Source organism: Barbus barbus, assembly GCF_936440315.1.
Source record: "Barbus barbus genome assembly, chromosome: 18".
Classification (NCBI taxonomy): Eukaryota; Metazoa; Chordata; class Actinopteri; order Cypriniformes; family Cyprinidae; genus Barbus; species Barbus barbus.
The window spans coordinates 28497345-28517077 of NC_136746.1; the positions used below are offsets into that span (position 1 = coordinate 28497345).

A 19733-nucleotide genomic window follows, 5' to 3' on the forward strand; every position below is an offset into this window, starting at 1 on the left:
CATTTATTTGATCAAAAATGCAGTAAAAACTGTAATATTGTTAAATATGATTACAGTTTAATACACACAATTTTTAATATATTTTAAGGTGCAATTTATTCCTGATGCAAAGTTACTCTAGTCTTCAGTGTCAGAAATATAATGATTTCCAGATGCTAATCCTTCATTCTATTGTGCTGAATTGCAGCTCAAGAAACATTTCTTAAGATTATCATTAATGTTTTGCTATTTTAATTTTGTATTTGGAAACTGTGATGCATTTTTGTTCACACTGCATTTTGTTTTTACTCCTTATTTTTTGTCTTGTTTTCCATTAAAAATATTTATAACTTCTAAACCAAGATACATTTGCTTGATTATTAATAACTTTTTCCGGTTCTTGTTTTCTGAAGAATGTACCAAAATTAAGTGATTTTCTTGTTTTAAACATAAACTTGCTTATTTAAGTTGCTTCTCAAGTACATTAATCTTGGTTTAAGAATGTTTAGATAAAAGTACTTAATAAGAAAGGCATTTTTTTGAAGTGAGCATATTCTTTTGTGGAATAGAATGTTCAAAAGAACAGCATTGAAATAGAACTCTTTTGTAACGTTATGAATGTCTTTCCTGTCACTTGTATGTTCTAAATCAGCCGCTTACAAGGTTGTACTTCAATTAGTAGGAAGGTATGGATCTTGACTTTGAAGTAAGCATTTTATGTTGGTGTCCCGCAGGCAGAGACGTGGATCAGAGCGAAGCTGCGAGCCCTGAGGGACACCAGTAACGTCCATAGATGTCCTCTGACCGACTGGGAGGAACTTTGTCAAACCCTTCAGAGAGATTTGAAGGACTTTGAGAACACCGTCATACAACTCAACCAGGTTAGGACAAACCGTCTTCTTCATTAGGAGAGTAAAAGATTGATGAATCATCGTCAGGTTTCAACAGGTCCATCGGCCAAAATCAACAAAAGAAGTTCTCCCTTTTGCAAATAAACGGCAAAACATTTACAAATTGTTATGGTAACAATCATAACTTCTTTTTAATGTCGACTTGTCAAAACACAATTTTAACAGCTCAGCTTTGACAAGACCTGCAGAGCCTCAGAAAGCTTTTTGTGAGACATCCAAAATCACACAAAATATCGAGTCACCCCATTTTTTTTTTCCCAGCACAGATGCTAAATTTGTCCTTTTCCCTTCATGTTGAAATAGTACATTGCAAATAATTAACCTCTCCTGACACACATCCCTGGTGGGTTGCAAAACCGGATCTCCTGTTAGCCTGAGACACGGAGAACGAGGACTTGGGTGGATTTCAAGCGCGATGATTTGATTAAGCTGTTGTTTTAGCGGGCTGAATGTTTGTGCAGATGGGAGAACAATTAATGTGCAAGCTTAACCCGACGTCTGACCTGGTGAAGAAACAGCTGGCTCAGATCCGTGACCAATGGAACGCGCTCAAACAGACGGCAGCCAATCAAATCAAGGCGATGGGCGGGGCTAAGGCTCTCCAGGAGTTTAATAAGAAGGTGGATCGTCTGGAGGCGTGGATCAAAGAGAAGGTTAAACACACCACTAAACCTAGTTATACTAATTAACAGAGCCTTTTCATGGGGTTGTTTTTGGATTTTATCCTAAATTGATGATGTTAATGGATTTTAGTGGGTTATATGGAGATATGTTAGGGATTTTTTTTGTTAGGATGAACCTCACAAAACCTGTCATGGTCACTTTTCTATCAACAGTGAAAAGATTTAAAGAATTTATATTTTAAAGAAAGCTGTAAGAAAATTGAGCTTAGTTTTAGGCTCATTACAATTTTTTGTATTATTGTTATAATTTTTTTATAATTCTGCATTCTTAAATGCATCCAGGTGCTTTACTTTTGAGTTTTTTTTGTAATTCTTTTCATTTAAAAAAAATTATAATTCTAAGTAATGTAATACGGGAAAAAAATACTGTAATATAATTTGTTATAATTCTACAATTTATAAAAATTTACAATTACAATTTATTTATATATATGTGTGTGTGTATGTGTAATATATATGTATAATATATATACACATACGTGCATATATATACACACACACACACACAAACACCCTAAAAACCCCTTATATATGTATATATAACATATATTATATACATGTGTAATATAAATATTTTGTAAAATATGCCAAATATTTATTTTTGTATGTTTTGAAACATACTTTATTTATAAAATGTGTGTTTTTCAACACAGCATGAAATGACCCATGTAAAAAAAAATGTTTAAAAATTAAAAAAAAAAATTTAATTAAAAAAATTTCAATGTTTTCTTGTGGGATTTTGGTCATATTATTCTTTCTGTTTTCCTTCGCTCATTAATCTTCGGCCTGCTTTGCATCTGCATCCAAGAAGCCGAGGTGTTACTGTTTTACGTCTCACCATGGTAGCCAGGCTCATTTAGAACAACAGTAGCTGCATTCAAAGAAAACAATCGCTGGGCTACAACAATTCAGGGCTGTAAAGCTTTTATGTGTGTCAGCAGGAGCAGGAACAATCGCTGGCCAGTATCCTTGGGGAAAACACTGACAAGATGCAGCTTACCAGGAAGATACTGGATTTGAAACAGGTGGGTGATTCTAGACGACAGACACAGAAATTGCTGCTAAATTCTCAACAGGCCTCAATTATCACTACTGGAAAACAATTCGATTTTTTTGAGAGAATCTGTTTTATTGTCCAATTTAGTACCATTGTTTACCTGTATGTGAGCAAGTGCTTCTGATTTAAAATGCAGTCTGAGAGGCTGAGACCTTACTCACAGATTGTACTTACTCACAGATGCCACTGATTCACTAGCATTCCTAAAGCTAATTGATACAGCCAGTTGTACTTCTAGGGTTGGGGATAATAGCCAATAATGCGGTCCAAACACCTGGTTAAAATGTGCTTTGGTTAAATGTAAGATCATTAGAGCTCAGGAAATCTTGAGGGTCTGATTTTCTTTCAGGATGAGCAGCTGTATCATAATCTTCATGAAGAGATCAGTCATATGGCCCTCAGACTGGAAAAACAGGGGAAGACGGAAGGAAAGACCATCTCAACCCGCAGGAAACACATCAACAAAATGTTAGTGCAAATACTACTACTAATAATAATAATACACAAAAAAATGATGATGGCCCTTTAGAGTCTTTTTTTAATTTATAATTTTTCGTTTGATATATATAAACTAATGTTTAATTACTATAAAATGGAAAAAATTATACACACAAATGTGTATATATTATATATTTTATAATATACATATATACACATTTATCATTTATTACTATAAAATATAATGTATACGCAGATACATATGCATAAAATCAATATATGAATAATTATAATTCTATGAATACATAAGGAATAGTAATAATTATGTAAGTAAATATAATTTAATATTTGCATGATTATATGATTTTTTATTTATTAATTTAAATAAAATGTAATATTTGTCAACTACATAGGTGGCTGAAGGCCCAGTCGCACTTGAAGGAATATCATGAGAATCTTCAGCTCGCCCTCGAAGTCTCGTCTTTCTACCAGCAGGCCGATAACATTGTCCGTTCCATCAACAACATGGTAATCATTCTCCTTCGTTGAAGCTATTTCTGTTCAAACCCCACAGGAAACCCCATAACTGTACCATTTCGCTTTGACTTGTCCTTTGATACGACTATAACCCAACTGTGCCTGTGTGTTGACATGCTGATGTAATCTAAGAATGTTATTTACGGTTTGCTCTCCTTTTTTAACTTCTCATCCAGAGAAAAAGCCTCTCTGCAAGCCATGGAGTGGAAAACGCCAGAGACGGGGAAATTCGGGACATTGCCAGTCAAATCATGGTGCGCGATCCAAAATTCACATCCCATTATAGTCACACGAGGAGCCGCGAGCTGTGTGAACACGCTGACCCTAAACGCGTTAGTTCACGGTCCAGCTCCGTGTCAAACACCAGCCTGACGCCTTCGTTTGTTTTCCTGTCGTTCTGTGTGGTTTCAGATGCTGGATGTGAGCGTTTCCCAGCTCTCTAACCTGCACCCGGCGCTGGCGGCCCGTGTTGCACAGAAGCAGAGCGAGATGAAAGACTGCTGGGTCGTTTTCCAGAAGACTCTCAGGTAACTCAGATTAGTAGAGTTATAAATTTATCAATCCCTACGGTGTCCTCTCAGTAGGGGTGATCCCAAATAGATGAAGATTTGATGCTTCGATAGGAGGAGCCTGATTCAACTCCCAATGTCACATTCGAATATTCGCAGAGGTGTTATGATCATGCCATTTTGGCTATATGGGGGTGCTCAAATGTCTGATTTCACATAGAACTACCGGTTTTCTCCCAATAAGTTAATATAGAGCCTATTAATATAATGCTGCCAATAAGAAAGAAGCTTTTAATAAATATTTAACATGAATAAAATGTAACCACCCCTATAGATTTAAGTTAAGTTTCACTTTCCATAATCCGTGACCGACAGAGGAGCATCTTGGCGGCAAGGATTTAAATATTTAACAAGATTCAAATTGACACGGGCAGAGTGAAAGACTGGATCAGGTTGGGTACAAGTGATTTCAAAACATTTCTGCCGGTTCTAATTTGATTTTTGGATGCTGTGAACATAGGCGCCGATCCCACGGATGCTTGGGATCTTAAAAACTCGAGATATTATTTATTCACTGTCATTTTGGCGAAACTGATCTGGCAATCTATCCAATGCATACTTGTGTTTGTGCTCTGGAGAGAATCAAAAGGTTTATTTTTGTCCAGTGCTTAGTCCAGTGAAAGCTTGCAAATTCTCTCAAAACTTAATGAGATCGAAATGAAGATGAGGGACAGCTTTTTAGTGATTATAAAGGTAGTGCTCTTTGTGTCCTTTCTAGGCTATATAGCCTATAATCCATTCCGAATTTGTATAGAACTTTTATTTTTCGACCACATACATGCTACAAAGTTTTGGGGATTGACATCCGCATATTTATGTGAGATTTACACTCGCAACGGACGGGACAAAAATATACATGAAAATGCATGCGAATTGAGGCTAGAGCACCCTCCGTGTTTAATTCTGGAACTGGGCCTGGATAAAACTAGCTGTGTTAGAGCAGTTTTCACAGCAGCTCATATTTAGGCAGTCGCATGGAGTTTTATGTGGCAGTTGTCTATGCTTCAAAGTCAGAAAAATTAGCAGGATATTTGTTAATTTCCTTTGTGAAAATCTCTATACTCTATACTAAACATGCACACGGACTTCATCGAACACTCCTTGCATCTGTTGATTTCATCTTGTGTGGATATTTGGTTTTATTTAGTGCAAATCTCCGGTTTCATCAGCTCTGATCAGTAATAAACAGCATGATACGCGACCGGCTGAAGTTAACTATATTTTAATCAAAACATAAAACATTATTTATTCTGTTTGTATCTTCGAGGCATCCATTGCACACTTTCCCTGTGTTAACGTCAGTATTTATGACTGTTGAATGTCTGACTACTTGACTTTTGGTAATGTAATCCCCCCCCTAAACATATGATTCGACTATCAGCAAGATGCGACAACTCTGATTCAACTATAAAAATCTTTATTCGGGGACACCCCTACCTCTCAGGGACAAGCGCAGTTTCCCTCCTTAATGGGCTTTCCACAGAGCCGAAGGCACTTTCCACAATCCTGCTTTTGTTGCATTTGTAATCCCCACCACCAACCGCATGGGACACGGCCAGGAAACTGCTTCCAAATGATAATTAGATGCATATAAAAGATGTGTGCTTATTTTCACAATGCCACCAATTACCAATCTGAATTTTTCCTCCCTGATGTTTTGGAAAGCTAAACACCAAAACAAACTGTTTGATATGAAATTTAGCTGGAAACGACACTTAAACTCTCTTGTTTGTTTGTTTGCAATTTGGCCATTTTATTGCACCATCATCAGGCGTCCATATTGATTTCATCGTCGTTTGAGGTTTAAAAGTCTGCAATTCCTGTTCCTGCGCCCAGTTAGTCATACAGGGTCCTTAAAAAGTCATAAATTTAGTTGTATAAAATTTAAGGCCATAACAAGTCTTAAATGGTACAAGAAAACTAAAACATTTTTTTTAATTTTGATGATTGGAGCTTACAGCTCATGAAAGTCAAAAATCAGTCTCTCAAAATATTAGAATATTTACATTTGAGTTTAAATTAATGACCATCTCTACAGTATAAATTCCGGGTATCTCTTGTTCTTTGAAACCACAATAATGGAGAAGACTGCTGACTTGGCAATGATCCAGAAGACGAACATTGACGCCCTCCACAAAGAGGGTAAGTCACAGAGGGTCATTACTGAAAGGTGTGGCTGTTCGAGGAGTGCTGTATCAAAGCATATTAAATGCAAAGTTGACTGGAAGGAAGAAATTGGGTAGGAAAAGGTGCACAAGCAACAGGGATGACTGCAAGCTTGAGAATACTGTCAAGCAAAGCCGATTCAAACACTTGGGAGAGCTTCAGAAGGAGTGGACTGAAGCTGGAGTCAGTGCATCAAGAGTCTCCACGCTCAGACGTCTTCAGGAAAAGGGCTACCAAGCCACTTCTGAACCAGAGACAACGTCAGAAGCATCTTACCTGGGCTGTGGAGAAAAAGAACTGGACTGTTGCTCAGTGGTCCAAAGTCCTCTTTATAGATGAAAGTAAATTTTGCATTTCATTTGGAAATCAAGGTCCCAGAGTCTGGAGGAAGAGTGGTGAGGCACAGAATCCATGTTGCTTGAAGTCCAGTGTGAAGTTTCCACAGTCAGTGATGATTTGGGCTGCTATGTCACCTGCTGCTGTTGGTCCACTATGTTTTCTGAAGTCCACAGTCAACGCAGCCATCTACCAGGAAATTTTAGAGCACTTCATGCTTTCTTCTGCTGACAAGCTTTATGGAGATGCTGATTTCATTTTCCAGCAGGACTTGGCACCTGCCCACACTGCCAAAGATACCAAAAGCTGGTTCAATGACCATGGTGTTACTGTGCTTGATTGGCCAGCAAACTCGCCTGACCTGAACCCCATAGAGAATCTATGGGGTATTGTCAAAAGGAAGATGAGAGACACCAGACCCAACAATGCAGATGACCTGAAGGCCGCTATCAAAGCAACCTGGGCTTCCATTACACCTGAGCAGTGCCACAAACTGATCACCTCCATGCCACGCCGAATTGAGGCAGTAAAGCAAAAGGAGCCCCTACCAAGTATTGAGTACATATACTTACTTACTTACTTACTTTTGTCATTTAGCAGACGCTTTTGTCCAAAGCGACTTACAAATAAGAAAAAGTAACTAAAACTAAAAGTTACAACTCTATAAATACTATATACCCACATATTTAAGAAAATAAAGAAATTAAATAATCATTAAATATACAGTAATATACAGTAAATGAACATACTTTCCAGAAGAACAATTAACTAAAAAAAAAATTTATTGGTCTTATGAAGTATTCTAATTTGTTGAGAAGGTTTTTGTTAAACGTGAGCCTAAATCATCACAATTAAAAGAACCAAAGACTTAAACTACTTCAGTCTGTGTGCATTGAATTTATTTAATACACGAGTTGAAGAATCACGCGACAAGTAGAGCTCAAATAAATACCCCGGAGGGTGGATTTATTAACAAAGAGTGGGTTCAGAGTGAAGAGTGGCTTGCTGAGGTGGTGTGGTGCTCTCTGTGTGTGATTTCCTTGGTGCGGTGAATCGGTGCTGTGCTCGTGGCAGTGCTGGCTCGGTCACACGCTTGCTTCTGAAAATCAAATAGAGACGACACCTTAGTTCTCAGCGTTCAAGACACCAGTCTTGCCGTTATGCAGCCTCACATGGCTTATATGGCCGTGGGCAAATTGGCGACAGGTGTGTCATCCTCTCGCTGAGCACGGCCAAAGGAAACCCCTCCCGAAACCTGCTGGTAGACATCATAGAAGAGGTTAGTGCTGTGGGAAGGGGACTCACTGTCTCTCCCACCATCGGAGGCCAAGAGAACGGGGCGGCGGCGAGGCCTCTTCGCTGGGCGCCATCCACGGCGACCCCCGCTGGGGTTGGCAGGTTGTGTGGCGTCGGCGAGGAGGGCCTCGAAGCCCGGCCAGTCTCGGCCCAGCAACACCGTTACGGGCATATCCTTAATAAGCCGGAGATTTAAAAGTCTGCGATTCCTGTTCCTGAGCCCAGTTAGTCATAATAAATAGTGTGCTTACTGCAGAAAGCTTGCCATCTCCTCCTTATGCCCTCGTTTGAGGGTGAAGTATGTTTATGCCTGCAATTAGAGGAATTTATTATTATTCCTTATATTAAATGCGTAAGAATTTATTTGGGCAAAGCAGATGTTTAGTCAAGATGAATTCATGGCAAAATAATACACAAGCAGCTCGTTCTGTTGCAGTAAAAATGTGAATGCAGTAAAAGTTCACAGCCGAGTGGGACGTTTCTGGGGGAAATTAATAAAGAGTTTCTCTATATAGAAGTAATAATATAAAAACAGATTCTGTTAATATGTCAAAAAAAATTTAAGCCATTTTTGACGGTCCTTGATGTAATTCTGTATTGTATGTTGTGTGTGTCTTGAATTTGGAGCAGTTGAAGTTCATCTGTCAAACGCTGGTTCTGCTTTTCTTTAACACCTGTGCATTTATGGATTATGTATGACTGGATTTATGAACGGGATAAAGTCAGGCCGGTTACTGTATGGTGTCGTTGTTAACATCCACTCGCTCTTAGTCTGCACTATTAATCATTGTCAGATCACTTGTTACTGTTACTTTTAGAAAAGAGATGAACTTCTCATGCATCACTTGGAAGAGTCTCATTGCATGTGTTCCAGAAACGTGAGCCTGGATTTGATTATTTAGATTGCATGTTAGGTGCGTTACATACATATATATATATATATATATATATATATTCCCCATAAATGTTTTTAATGTATAATAAATGTTTTTACTTATTCTTCATTGCTTATTAGTAGCATTAGCATCATGGTGGCAAACTTTGCAAAGCCAAAAACCATTTACATTTTCTTAAGGCAATGTAGACTTAAACTAGTATGAATAGAATAGAAATTTAATTTATGTAATTTTATATTTATGAGTAGAAATTTTAATTTAATAAATAATATTAAATAAATTATAATTGTTAATACAATATATAGTTATGATATAAAATTATATTAATACATAAATATATATATAATTATTATTATATATAGTAATATCATTAAAATAATTAATAACTATTTCTAATTATATATTTTATTAATAGTGTAAACTAGTGTGTGTATAATATATAATATAAAATGTTATTAATTACATTTTTATTTATAAATTTATTATTATTATTATATTTTAATATGAAATAATGATCCTCTTTATTCCTTATTAGAGGTGTTTTCATTTCTTCACGTCATTTCTTTATCACTTTATGCTTTGTTATAATTTCTTAACACTTTTCATCATTTGTTAAGGAAATGTAAATTTATTAAAACTAGTGTGTATATATGACAATATAATATCATACAATTTGTGTACAGTATATATGTATGTATGTATGTTATCCTCCAAAGGTTGAGCATTTCCAGCTTTAAAGCTGAGGAATCTGGTTATTTCCATGTGCATATTTATTTTAAGACATGATGTAGTGTGTTTAGTGGCTTTGTTGCTTAATTTTGGAAGTTGCAAATACCAGATGTGTAAATCCGCTATCATCGGTCGCTCACAGTCACTGTATTAAATTTCCGTAGAGTGACAACAAAAGCGAATCCAGCATCGACATAATTAGAGGCAGTGCTGAAGCTTCTGTGTTCTTGGCTTGGTCTGGGGTCCTGCTGGCAGGTTGATTTGATGGTTGAGTGTTTGTGTTTGTAGGAACGAAAAGGCAGCTCAGCTCCCCTCCACCCCCTCATTAACCAGGGACGGCAGTGACCCTGAAACCCCGAGCCAAGAGCCGCCCGGCAGCGTGGGAACAGACCCACACAGGATTATGGGAAAGGAGGTTAAAGAGGAACAAAATCGTCTGAAGGGGTTTACGGTATGCAGCTTTCATTCTGTTATAATGCTACAAGTATATTCTCGTTCTCTCTCTCTCATACCACTTTTTTGTCTTTTCGTCCTTCTTTTTGGTTTTCATGCTGAGCGGAAATGTTTAAATGACACCAGTGGCCTTTTCACATGTTTCCCAAAGGATTAAATTCTGTGAATTGATGCATCAAGCTGATGTTATGCAAATTTATTGATTTCACTAGGATGTAAAAAAGCTGTCTGCTTCGTTGTTTTACGGCGATAGTTTTCTTTACACAGTGTTCAAGCCAAAAAAAAAAAAAAAAGTGGGGGATGAAATTTCTATAATGGTTTCTAAGCCACGTGTTATACACACTTAAATATTCTGTGCAAATTAATAAATGGTAAAATTGCACGTGGAATGTGGAAGTTAAAGCCATTGTTGCTGCTTGTTTTGAGAGGTGTTGTCAGTCCTGTGTTGTGTGTGTCTTGTGTTCCCACCTCTTGTGTCCTTATTTGGTTTGTTTCCTGTCCTTGTTTAATGTGATTATTAGTTAATTCTGTTCAGCTGTGTTTTAGTCATTAACCTGTGTATTTAAGTTCCTGCCTGTTCAGTTTCGTGTCGACTGGTCTACTCGTTACTCCCCGGTGTTCCTGTCTGTGTCTACCTTGCCTTCTCTTGCCCTGCCTTGTTTGGAGTCATTAAAGACTATTATTACATCCGTGTTCCTGTATCCTCCTCGTATGTGCACCGTGACAGGTGCTTTTAGCAGTGGTATTTTAGTATTAATTATACACTGTTATAGTAATTATTAATATTTCGAATTAGCTTTTGTTTTTATATTTTCAGTTTTTAATTTTCAAATTTTAATTGATTTTAGGTTTTAGTAATTTGTTTGTCATTTTTATTGATTTTAGTTTTTTATATTTTATAATAATTATTATATATTTTATGCACTTTAAATAAACAAATAAATAAATATTTTAAATAATTTATGTATAGTGATATATTTAATTACTTTATATTTTTAATATATAATAATGTTTTTCATGATTAATTCCTTAGTAGTGGTATTGGCATTATGTTGGTAACTGAGAAGTATTTTAGCAGTTATTTTCGTACTGTTTACTGTAAGTATTTATTATAATGTAATATTTTTTAGATTTTCAGTTTTTCAGAGTTTCTCTAATATTTGCATTCTATTTTATTTCAGCATTACTTCAATTAACAAAAACAATTTTTAATAGTTTTATTTTTAGTTGCTGAAAAGATCAGCACATGCCATAATTACATAACAGACATAACATGTAAATGACCTGATGCGTTGAGTCTTGCTCCTCTTTAGGCCACACAAGTCAAATACAGTCACTGCTCTCCGTGGATGATGGTGCAGTTTGCTGCTTTAATTTGACTGAGTCACTAGTTAGTTAGGAGGGAAAAATGTGAGGTTGCTCTTTCTCTGTGTGTTGGTTTGGATGGGATGTAGATGAGTCAGTTTCTGTCATTTATTTTATGACATACACTCTACCTAACAAAGCCTCGTTGTCTGTGAGACACCGCAGTCAGGAAAGCCTTCGGAGGTGTTATTAACACTGGCAGGACAGATCTAGACGTTTCCATTCGGTATGACGCGCTTCGATTGTGCTGCGAGGGCAAAAACAGGCCGCCAGGACAAACACCATTCTCTAAAAACTCCCAAATCTAGACGTTTTCATATCCTCTCTGACATTATGGCTGTAAAAACATCTTTTGGACGTACCGCCAGAAAATGGAGGAAAACACTCACTGGATTAAAGAAATAGCAGCATAAACCATTTGTTATGTTACAGGCCATTAGCGCTGAAGAAGAGCTTCATTGTGTGTATTATAATTATCTTGGCTGTATTTCTGGATGTTATTATGCCAGTCCTCCCTTTCTCAGTGTTTTTTAATTCTTATATTCAGCAAGTGATCAAAAGTGAAAGTAAAGACATTTATAATGTTACAAAAGATTTCAAATAAATGCTGTTCTTTTCAACTTTCTATTCATCAAATCATCATGAAAAACAAAACGTTTCAGTTTCCAAAAAATATGAAGCAGCACATGATTAATTGAAATTATTCATATTAAATATGAATTATAGTTGATTTAGATTTTTTTAAATAATATTTATCAGTATATTATAAATATAAATTATAATATTGATAGTTTAAATAAATTAAATATTTTAGTTAATATAAACAATTTAAATAAAAAATATATTTTAAATAACATAATTGATAAGTATTAAAAATAGTATTTAATATTATTTTAGGTCTGATTTCTAATTAATATTAAAGTATCATTCTGAAAAAAGTATCAGAGTTTCCACAAAAATATGAAGTGGCACAAATGTTTTCAACATCATAATAATAAAATTATAATAATAAATGTTTCTTGAGCAGTAAATCAGCATCGTGACACTGAAGACTGGAGTAATGATGCTGAAAACATAATTTTGATTACAGAAATAAATGACATATTACAATATATTCACACAGAAAATAGTAATATTTCACAATTTGACTGTTTTTGCTTTATTTTTATTAAAATGCATGCAGCCTTGGTGAGTATAAAAAGTATTTTTGGTTGTATTTCTGGACACGCAGTATTTCATACATAAACTGTTGCTGCCAAAAGTCAAGAGTAATTTCCAGTAAAACATGGACTGTCTCGTCCAGTATTTTGACTAGTTTTAATTGTTAGATCCCAACATAAGCTTTTGATCAGATGGTTTTGATTGGCACGGTGCTGGCGATGTTCTGGGCTGAAGCAGGTTTGTAACAATGGCTGCTTGTGTCAGTGCTGGTAGCAGAGGTTACCTGGGTGTATCGTGTACGAGAGCCGTGCTCATTATGCTTTATGGAGACTTTTACTGGGAGACACGAATCCCCAGGACTAACATGATGCCAGACGGCACCACCGGTCCAAAAGCTCGCCATCATCCAACCCAAGTTCTCTTCAGACTGTTGTTTTGCCATGACTGCAGTCGATTGAAAGAGAAAATGAGCCCGTTTGTGCAAATACTCACTATAGCTCCTCTAGCGTAGTGTTTTTAGCCTTAGAAAATTGTTCATTGATGAGCCTACTGTATTGTATTTAATAAATCAATTTCTAAGGCTGCTAAATGATCAATATGATTGCTGAAAACCTGGCATACACAACTTTTTGACTTTTCTATCAAGTAAAAGTTCTTTTAGTGTAATTGTGCAAACATAAACCTTCAGCTCGTGCTTTACTGATTTTTATTAAGTAAACATAAGAATACCTTTTGATGTAATATTTCAAGATGAACACTTACTTGACTGAAGCAACTTCGGTTTACTTGATTATCCAGACAGCATCTCTCATTGCATATTTTTGCTCAGTTTGGGCCTATGAATAAAAATGTTGTTTTTTTCCTTCATATTCTCACTAATATCATATTATATGAGCCATATCAAATATTTGACTATTTTAAAAGTATTTTGTGTAAAGTTTCGTTAAACTGTTCCGTTTCTGTGTAAATATATTATATATGAAGAGTTCATTTGCAAAAACAGATAACTCGGATAAACAGAAATGATGTTTTTTTTTTCATTGTGCATTCCAATTAATCTCAAACTGCAGTTGGGTTATTTTGACTAGGTTAAATCTAACTAAAAAAATAAACTCTTCATATGTTATAAATATATTAATAATATACAAATATAAACATTTTTAAAAATAGTACAAAAAGTGTTTTTTGTTAATTATCATATTTGATATATTATTTGATACATTTGATTTTTGGCACTTTATTTAACCAGCTAAACACCAACTTGACCAGATTGAGAGACTAATTTAACCCTGTGAAGCCTGACATGAAATAATGGGTGAAGTTAGTCTCTTAATCTGGTCCGGCTGGTGTTTAGCTGGTTAAATAAAGTGCCAAAAATCAAATGTATCAAATATATACATATATATATATATTAGTATGTGTTATTTTTTTCTGATCATTGTTTCATGTCAAGCTATACAGAGTTAAGTTAGTCTCTCAGTCTGGTCAAGTTGGTTAAATAAAGTGCCCAAAACCCGATGACTGACTAACCTGGATTAGTTTAAGCTGTTTTTTGTTTTTTTCAGTTCAATCATGTCTAAACCTGTGTGTTGTCACGCATTGAGGCATCGCATCCATCCGTTGGCGAGCGTGTGTGTGTGTGTGTGTGTTTGTGTGTAATGTATAACCAGACTTCTTGTTTAGTGACGTGAGGTAAACATGATGAAGAGGCCTGTATTTCTCTCTAATGGCTCCCAGATGGAGCTGCCACACGCTTCATATGTGCTACGAGAGCGTTTGGCTCACATCGCTCCACAACTTTACACTGAAAGACTCTCAGAAGAGCTGATGAAATACGGCACTAATTACTATCAGCTCTGGGAACGAGCAGAGGAAGCCCTTCAGAGCCGTTCGGTGACATAACTCACTGTCCCTTAGTTTTCATCATGCTGGAGAGGCTAGAGTTTGTACAAAGCCTGGACTGATCTGAAGCAGGCGTGGGGAGAAGAGACGTTAGAGCGTGTAATTACACCACGCTTGTTACTCAAACACTTCACGCTTGCGAATAGCCCGATGACGTGCCGCTGTGCGATTAAACTCGAGGCTTGCACTCTTTGAGTGGCGTGTTTATAAATGCTATTAGGCCTTGTAAATTTGCTGCACTCTCCAAATGGCACTTTCTCAGGCGACTGTTTCTTTCTTTCTCTCAGGCATCATGCGTTTCTCTCTCCCAAACTCTGACTCATTCATCCTGAGCTCATAATCAGAGAATGCCCAGCTCAGATTCATATGCCGCCATAAAGCAGAAATGAGCCGATGGGGTGCCGTGCATGAAAACAGATTTTGTCTGTGTGAAACAAAGATTTTTTTTGTCTGTGAAAGTATGATTTTGCAGTTGGTCCTCATATATATATATTTGTCATTTATTGTTAGTTGCCAAAATCAGATTTGTGAGATCTTTTCATTGTGCTTTTTGTCTTCTGTCCTCATTCAGTTTCATTGTCAAATTTGGTTTGGAGTGAAAGGATAGCGTAATTATCAGTTTTTGGTGAAAATTTGCTTAAAATAAGTACAAGTTTGGGGTCTTTTATTTTATTTTTAATGCTTTTAAAAAGTCTCTAATGCTCACCAAGGCTGCATTTACTTTAACATTAATTAGAAATCAGACGTAAAATAATATGAATATTTTAATAAATCTTGCATTAATTATATATATGTAAATAGTTTATATTAACTAATATATATTTATTTAAAATGGCAATGTTATATTATTTATATTATACTGATAATATGAATACCATCAACAATAATTCATATTTAATATTAATAAATAATATTATGAATTATCAATTACAATTATTATTTAATTATGCTTTTTTATATTATTGATATTAATTATAAATCTTAAATTTATATTTGCATAAATTTATATGAGTTAATCATAAGCGCGCGCACACACAGACATATAAATGTTATTTATTTAATAACCTAGCATCAATAAAAAATGTTATTCTAATAAAAAATGTTGGGTTTTTTCTCCAGTACTTGTGCGTGCTGTGTATTGTTATGATTATTAGAGTATCATGTTGTTCATAGCTGATGTAATGTGCATGAAAAAGCAGTGGCCTTCTACTCGAGACATGACGGCGATTATACAGAATAATTATTTTCCCATGTTGGCTACCCCAGCCTGTTTAACAGCACTGCTCACTGTAACTTTCCAGAAAAAGTGATTGGCTTTCTTTCTGGGATTACAGCCACACTGTCCACACCTCCAACCGCACGCTGATATTCAGACCCGACGACCAGCCAACCTCGTCACACAGGACCACCGTGTTTTAAACCAGCACACAAGGGTCCGTTGTAGGCTTTTAAACACATCAGTGTCTGCTGGATGAACACGCAGCTTGTGTTTCCCTCCGCAGGCCGGGAGAGACGCCGAGCGCTACGGGAAGCCCTCAGACAGCCGGGATGCAGGAGAGATGGCAGCGCGAGCCACCCTCAAACTCCACATGGCTGCTGAAAGGTGACATTTTCACTTCGGAAATTTTTTTGCACATATGCAAATTAAAGATGCATGCTAAATAGAGGTCCTGTTTTGGGCTTTACAGCGGGAATGTGCCAAGGCCCGAGTCCAGCGGCCACACACCACTCCACACGCAACTCCAGAAGTTCACCGTTTCTGCAGACAAGGTGCCTATTATTACTTCTCCATTACACAAGAGTTACACAATCTCTTATGGTGCGAAAAGACCCACTGAGTCCAGTCAGAACAGAACAGAGAAGCTCTTTGCCGCTTCACTGCGGTTCAGCTGAGTTCAGATTCCTCCTGAATACACTCATGAGAGGTTGATCGATGGGTCTTTGCTAATTGCTTGAGGATCTGCTAGTGTATGGGACTTCCAGGAATTGTTCTGGCTTGAAAACGTCGCCGGCGGCTTCTGAACCCACTCTGGGCCAAGCAGCCAACGGTTCAGAGGTCAGCGAGGTCTAAATAACGATCTCTCATCTCTTTCTGTTAGAAATATGTGTTCCTGTTTTTTCATTGAGTGTGACGACTCGGTTCTGTTCTAAAACCTAGTGAGCTGTATAGAAAGCATTTAGGCAGAATAGGCATAGTAGGTCCGCTTGTGACAATTAGCTATTAATCAGACTTTTAAAATAATAACAATAATTAATACATTATTTATATTATATATATATATATATATATATATATATTACATTTGTTATAATAATAAATGTTAAAAAATGACTAATCAAATTCTATAATAATTATAAATATGATAAATTAGTAGTAATCGACAATAATAATAAATAACTAATAAAATTATACTTTGTTTATTATTAATTAGAAATCAGACTTAAATATTATTTTCATTTAATTTGTACTCATTTAATATTTAAATAAATTGTTTATATTAACTTATATATCCTAATTAATTTAAAATAGCAATATTATAAATGTGTAGTATACTGATAAATATAAAAATGAATACCATTTATCAAATTCAATAATTATATTAACCGTAATGAGAAATACTATTATTAAAATTATACTTTGTTTAAATGTATTAATATGAATAAAAAATCTGACTTTTAAAACAATATGAATATTATTTAATGAATAAATATAAATTATATTATATATTATGTATATTAACATATGTATTTATACATTATTTAATTCTAATTTGAAATAGCAATATTATGCTGTACATTATGTATATTATGTATATTATGCTGTACTATGCTCTACATAGACTGCTGTCTATGTAGGGGGGTCTCTAGGTGTTTTGAACAGAGCCGCTGTGTTCATGTTCTCCTTGTATCTCTGCAGACTCTCTCCTGGCTCAAAGACAGCGTTGCAATGGCCACTCAGATCTGCAGTTTGGCCGAGCCGAACGGTTTTGAAGCAGCCAAGAGGCGTCAGGCCTCACTGGAACAGGATATCCTGTCCAACAGAGCCAGGATAGAGCTGGTCAAGAAGGTGAGCGCTGCTGTCAGAGTGTGTTAACGCTGGGATGTTCACTGGCTTTACACAACAAGTGTGCATAGATACCTCATCGTACACTAACTTTTGTCTATTGGTAATCCACTTTTTGGAAATTAAACTTGACTTAAGTTGTTGTTGTGTAAAAAAAAAAAAAGTAATAATAAATTAAGCTACTTTTTCCAACAAATAGAAGCGTATTGCAATGATTCCTTACTGCATGCCACACTTTATTGAGAGACTAAATCAAGTTTTTTTTCTAAATCCTAGTTTAAATCCTAATTAAATTGAAGCAATGAAAATGTGTACGATTACGATTTTTCTTTATGCTTGTCAATGAAATGTTGTGTACGTTTGATACATTATAGCAAATTAATTCTTTTGAATTGTTCATTTCAGTGAGCTGATTAAAAATAGTGATTCATGGAGTTATTTAATTAGTTTTTAATTTAATTATTTAAACTATTGTGTTTTTAGTATTGTTTTTTTTTTTGTGGTTTTATCCTTGGTTTGTGGTTGTATTTTGTCTAAATGTATGTATTCAGGATTGATGCTGTTGCTTTAATTCAGAAGTGTTTTTGTATATATTAAATCCCGCTACTAATAAATGATATAAAATTACTATAATTGTATAATCAACTATCAAATTGTATAATAATTATTAATGCTGAATAATAATAATAATAATATAAATAACTTATTTAAATTAGACTGTTATATTTTTCTAATTATTAATTAATAATTAATTATTTTTAATTAGCATGAATTATATTTATATAAATTGTTCTTATATATATATATATAGCTAGCTATAGGTGTATGTGTAAAAATGTTAATTCAAACCTTTTGTTTCCATCCAGGAGGGTTACAGTCTGGTGAGGGCTCAGCATCCGGGCAGCATGAAGATCCAGGAGTTTCTGAGTCAGCTGGAGGTTCTGTGGGAAGAGCTGAAGAGAAGACATGAGAGGAACGGTCTGGTCCTGAAGGTCTCAGAGGAGCTCAACTATAAGGTACATATATCTTGTGTTTCCCTGAATGTTTGGAATGGCATTCTGCCTTCTGTCGCATAAAGAAAATAGTAAGCAGTATGTATACTGAGCAAAATATGCCATTTATTATGCCAAGAAATGCCCACATAACTACATTTGCCGAAATGTACAGTATACATCTAGAGCACACTGTCTGTGGAGTACTGTATCCCATAATGCAATGCGTGCAACATTGAGAATACATTTCCAGTTTGATGAGCAGGAAATGCTATCAATCATGATTTGACTTTTTTTTTTTATTATTACACTGACAAAAAAATTACACACAACTGGAATAAAAATACAAAAACAGTATTACTTTAAAAGATGGATTATACATGTAACGTAACGTGGTTGTGTAACAAAAATGTAGCAGATATGTAGCAGAGAAATACTGATCATTGCATTTTGCATACTGTTTCACATAAAAAGTAGACACTGCACAGTGTATTTTGCATGAAGAAAATGTTTGTAAAGTGATGTGTCTAAATTACATATTTCATTTATGCTGATTACATTATAAAATATAAATAAAAAATATATCACAGTTTTGTTGCATTTCATATTTGCTTTATTACAGTCTTGAAAATGTAATGGGGAATGCAAAAAAATCAAATTAAATGTTGCTGCATTACAGTGATTTTTGATAGAAAATGTGCTTAATTATCTTAAAAATAATGTTGCAATGCAAAAGTTGTAAGTTGAATACATATAATACAAATAACACAATGGCAGGTAAACAAAATGAAAGTAACACAAAAAGGGCAAAAATAAAATAAAATTAAATGTTAAATTAAATATTAGTATATATTTGCATTTCTTTTTGACTCACTATTTCATTGGACTGCCAAAAGATATTCTACACAAATTTTGATTTCAAATGCAAAATAACCATATTTTTGCCAAATGCTTGTTTGCCAAAAGTTTGTAAATTGTTCAATATACGGTCAATGAGTCATCCTGCATGGAATATTATATCTCATGATACAATGTGGGATAAAAATAAAAGTTTGCTCTGTCTCATGAGTTTATTTGTGATTTGTGACCCTGGACCACAAAACCAGTCATAAGGGTCAATTTTTGGAAATTGAGATTTATACATAAAATGTAAGCTGAATAAGTAAGCTTTTGATGTATGGTTTGTTCGGATAGGACAA

At 35.2% G+C, this 19733-nt stretch overlaps 1 protein-coding gene across 1 annotated transcript in view; it reads left to right on the forward strand.

Annotated features, from left to right (window-relative positions):
• The window catches only part of LOC306884250 (uncharacterized protein), a 52565-nt gene that overhangs the window by 12593 nt on the left and 20239 nt on the right, over nt 1-19733 (forward strand). The window contains exons 4-15 of the mRNA XM_079439983.1: nt 714-860; nt 1352-1543; nt 2515-2598; nt 2980-3098; nt 3482-3596; nt 3782-3859; nt 4017-4132; nt 9886-10048; nt 15981-16081; nt 16167-16248; nt 17396-17545; nt 18409-18558. Coding sequence (XP_079296109.1) covers nt 714-860; nt 1352-1543; nt 2515-2598; nt 2980-3098; nt 3482-3596; nt 3782-3859; nt 4017-4132; nt 9886-10048; nt 15981-16081; nt 16167-16248; nt 17396-17545; nt 18409-18558 — 1497 coding nt within the window. The remainder of the gene's footprint in view (nt 1-713; nt 861-1351; nt 1544-2514; nt 2599-2979; nt 3099-3481; nt 3597-3781; nt 3860-4016; nt 4133-9885; nt 10049-15980; nt 16082-16166; nt 16249-17395; nt 17546-18408; nt 18559-19733) is intronic.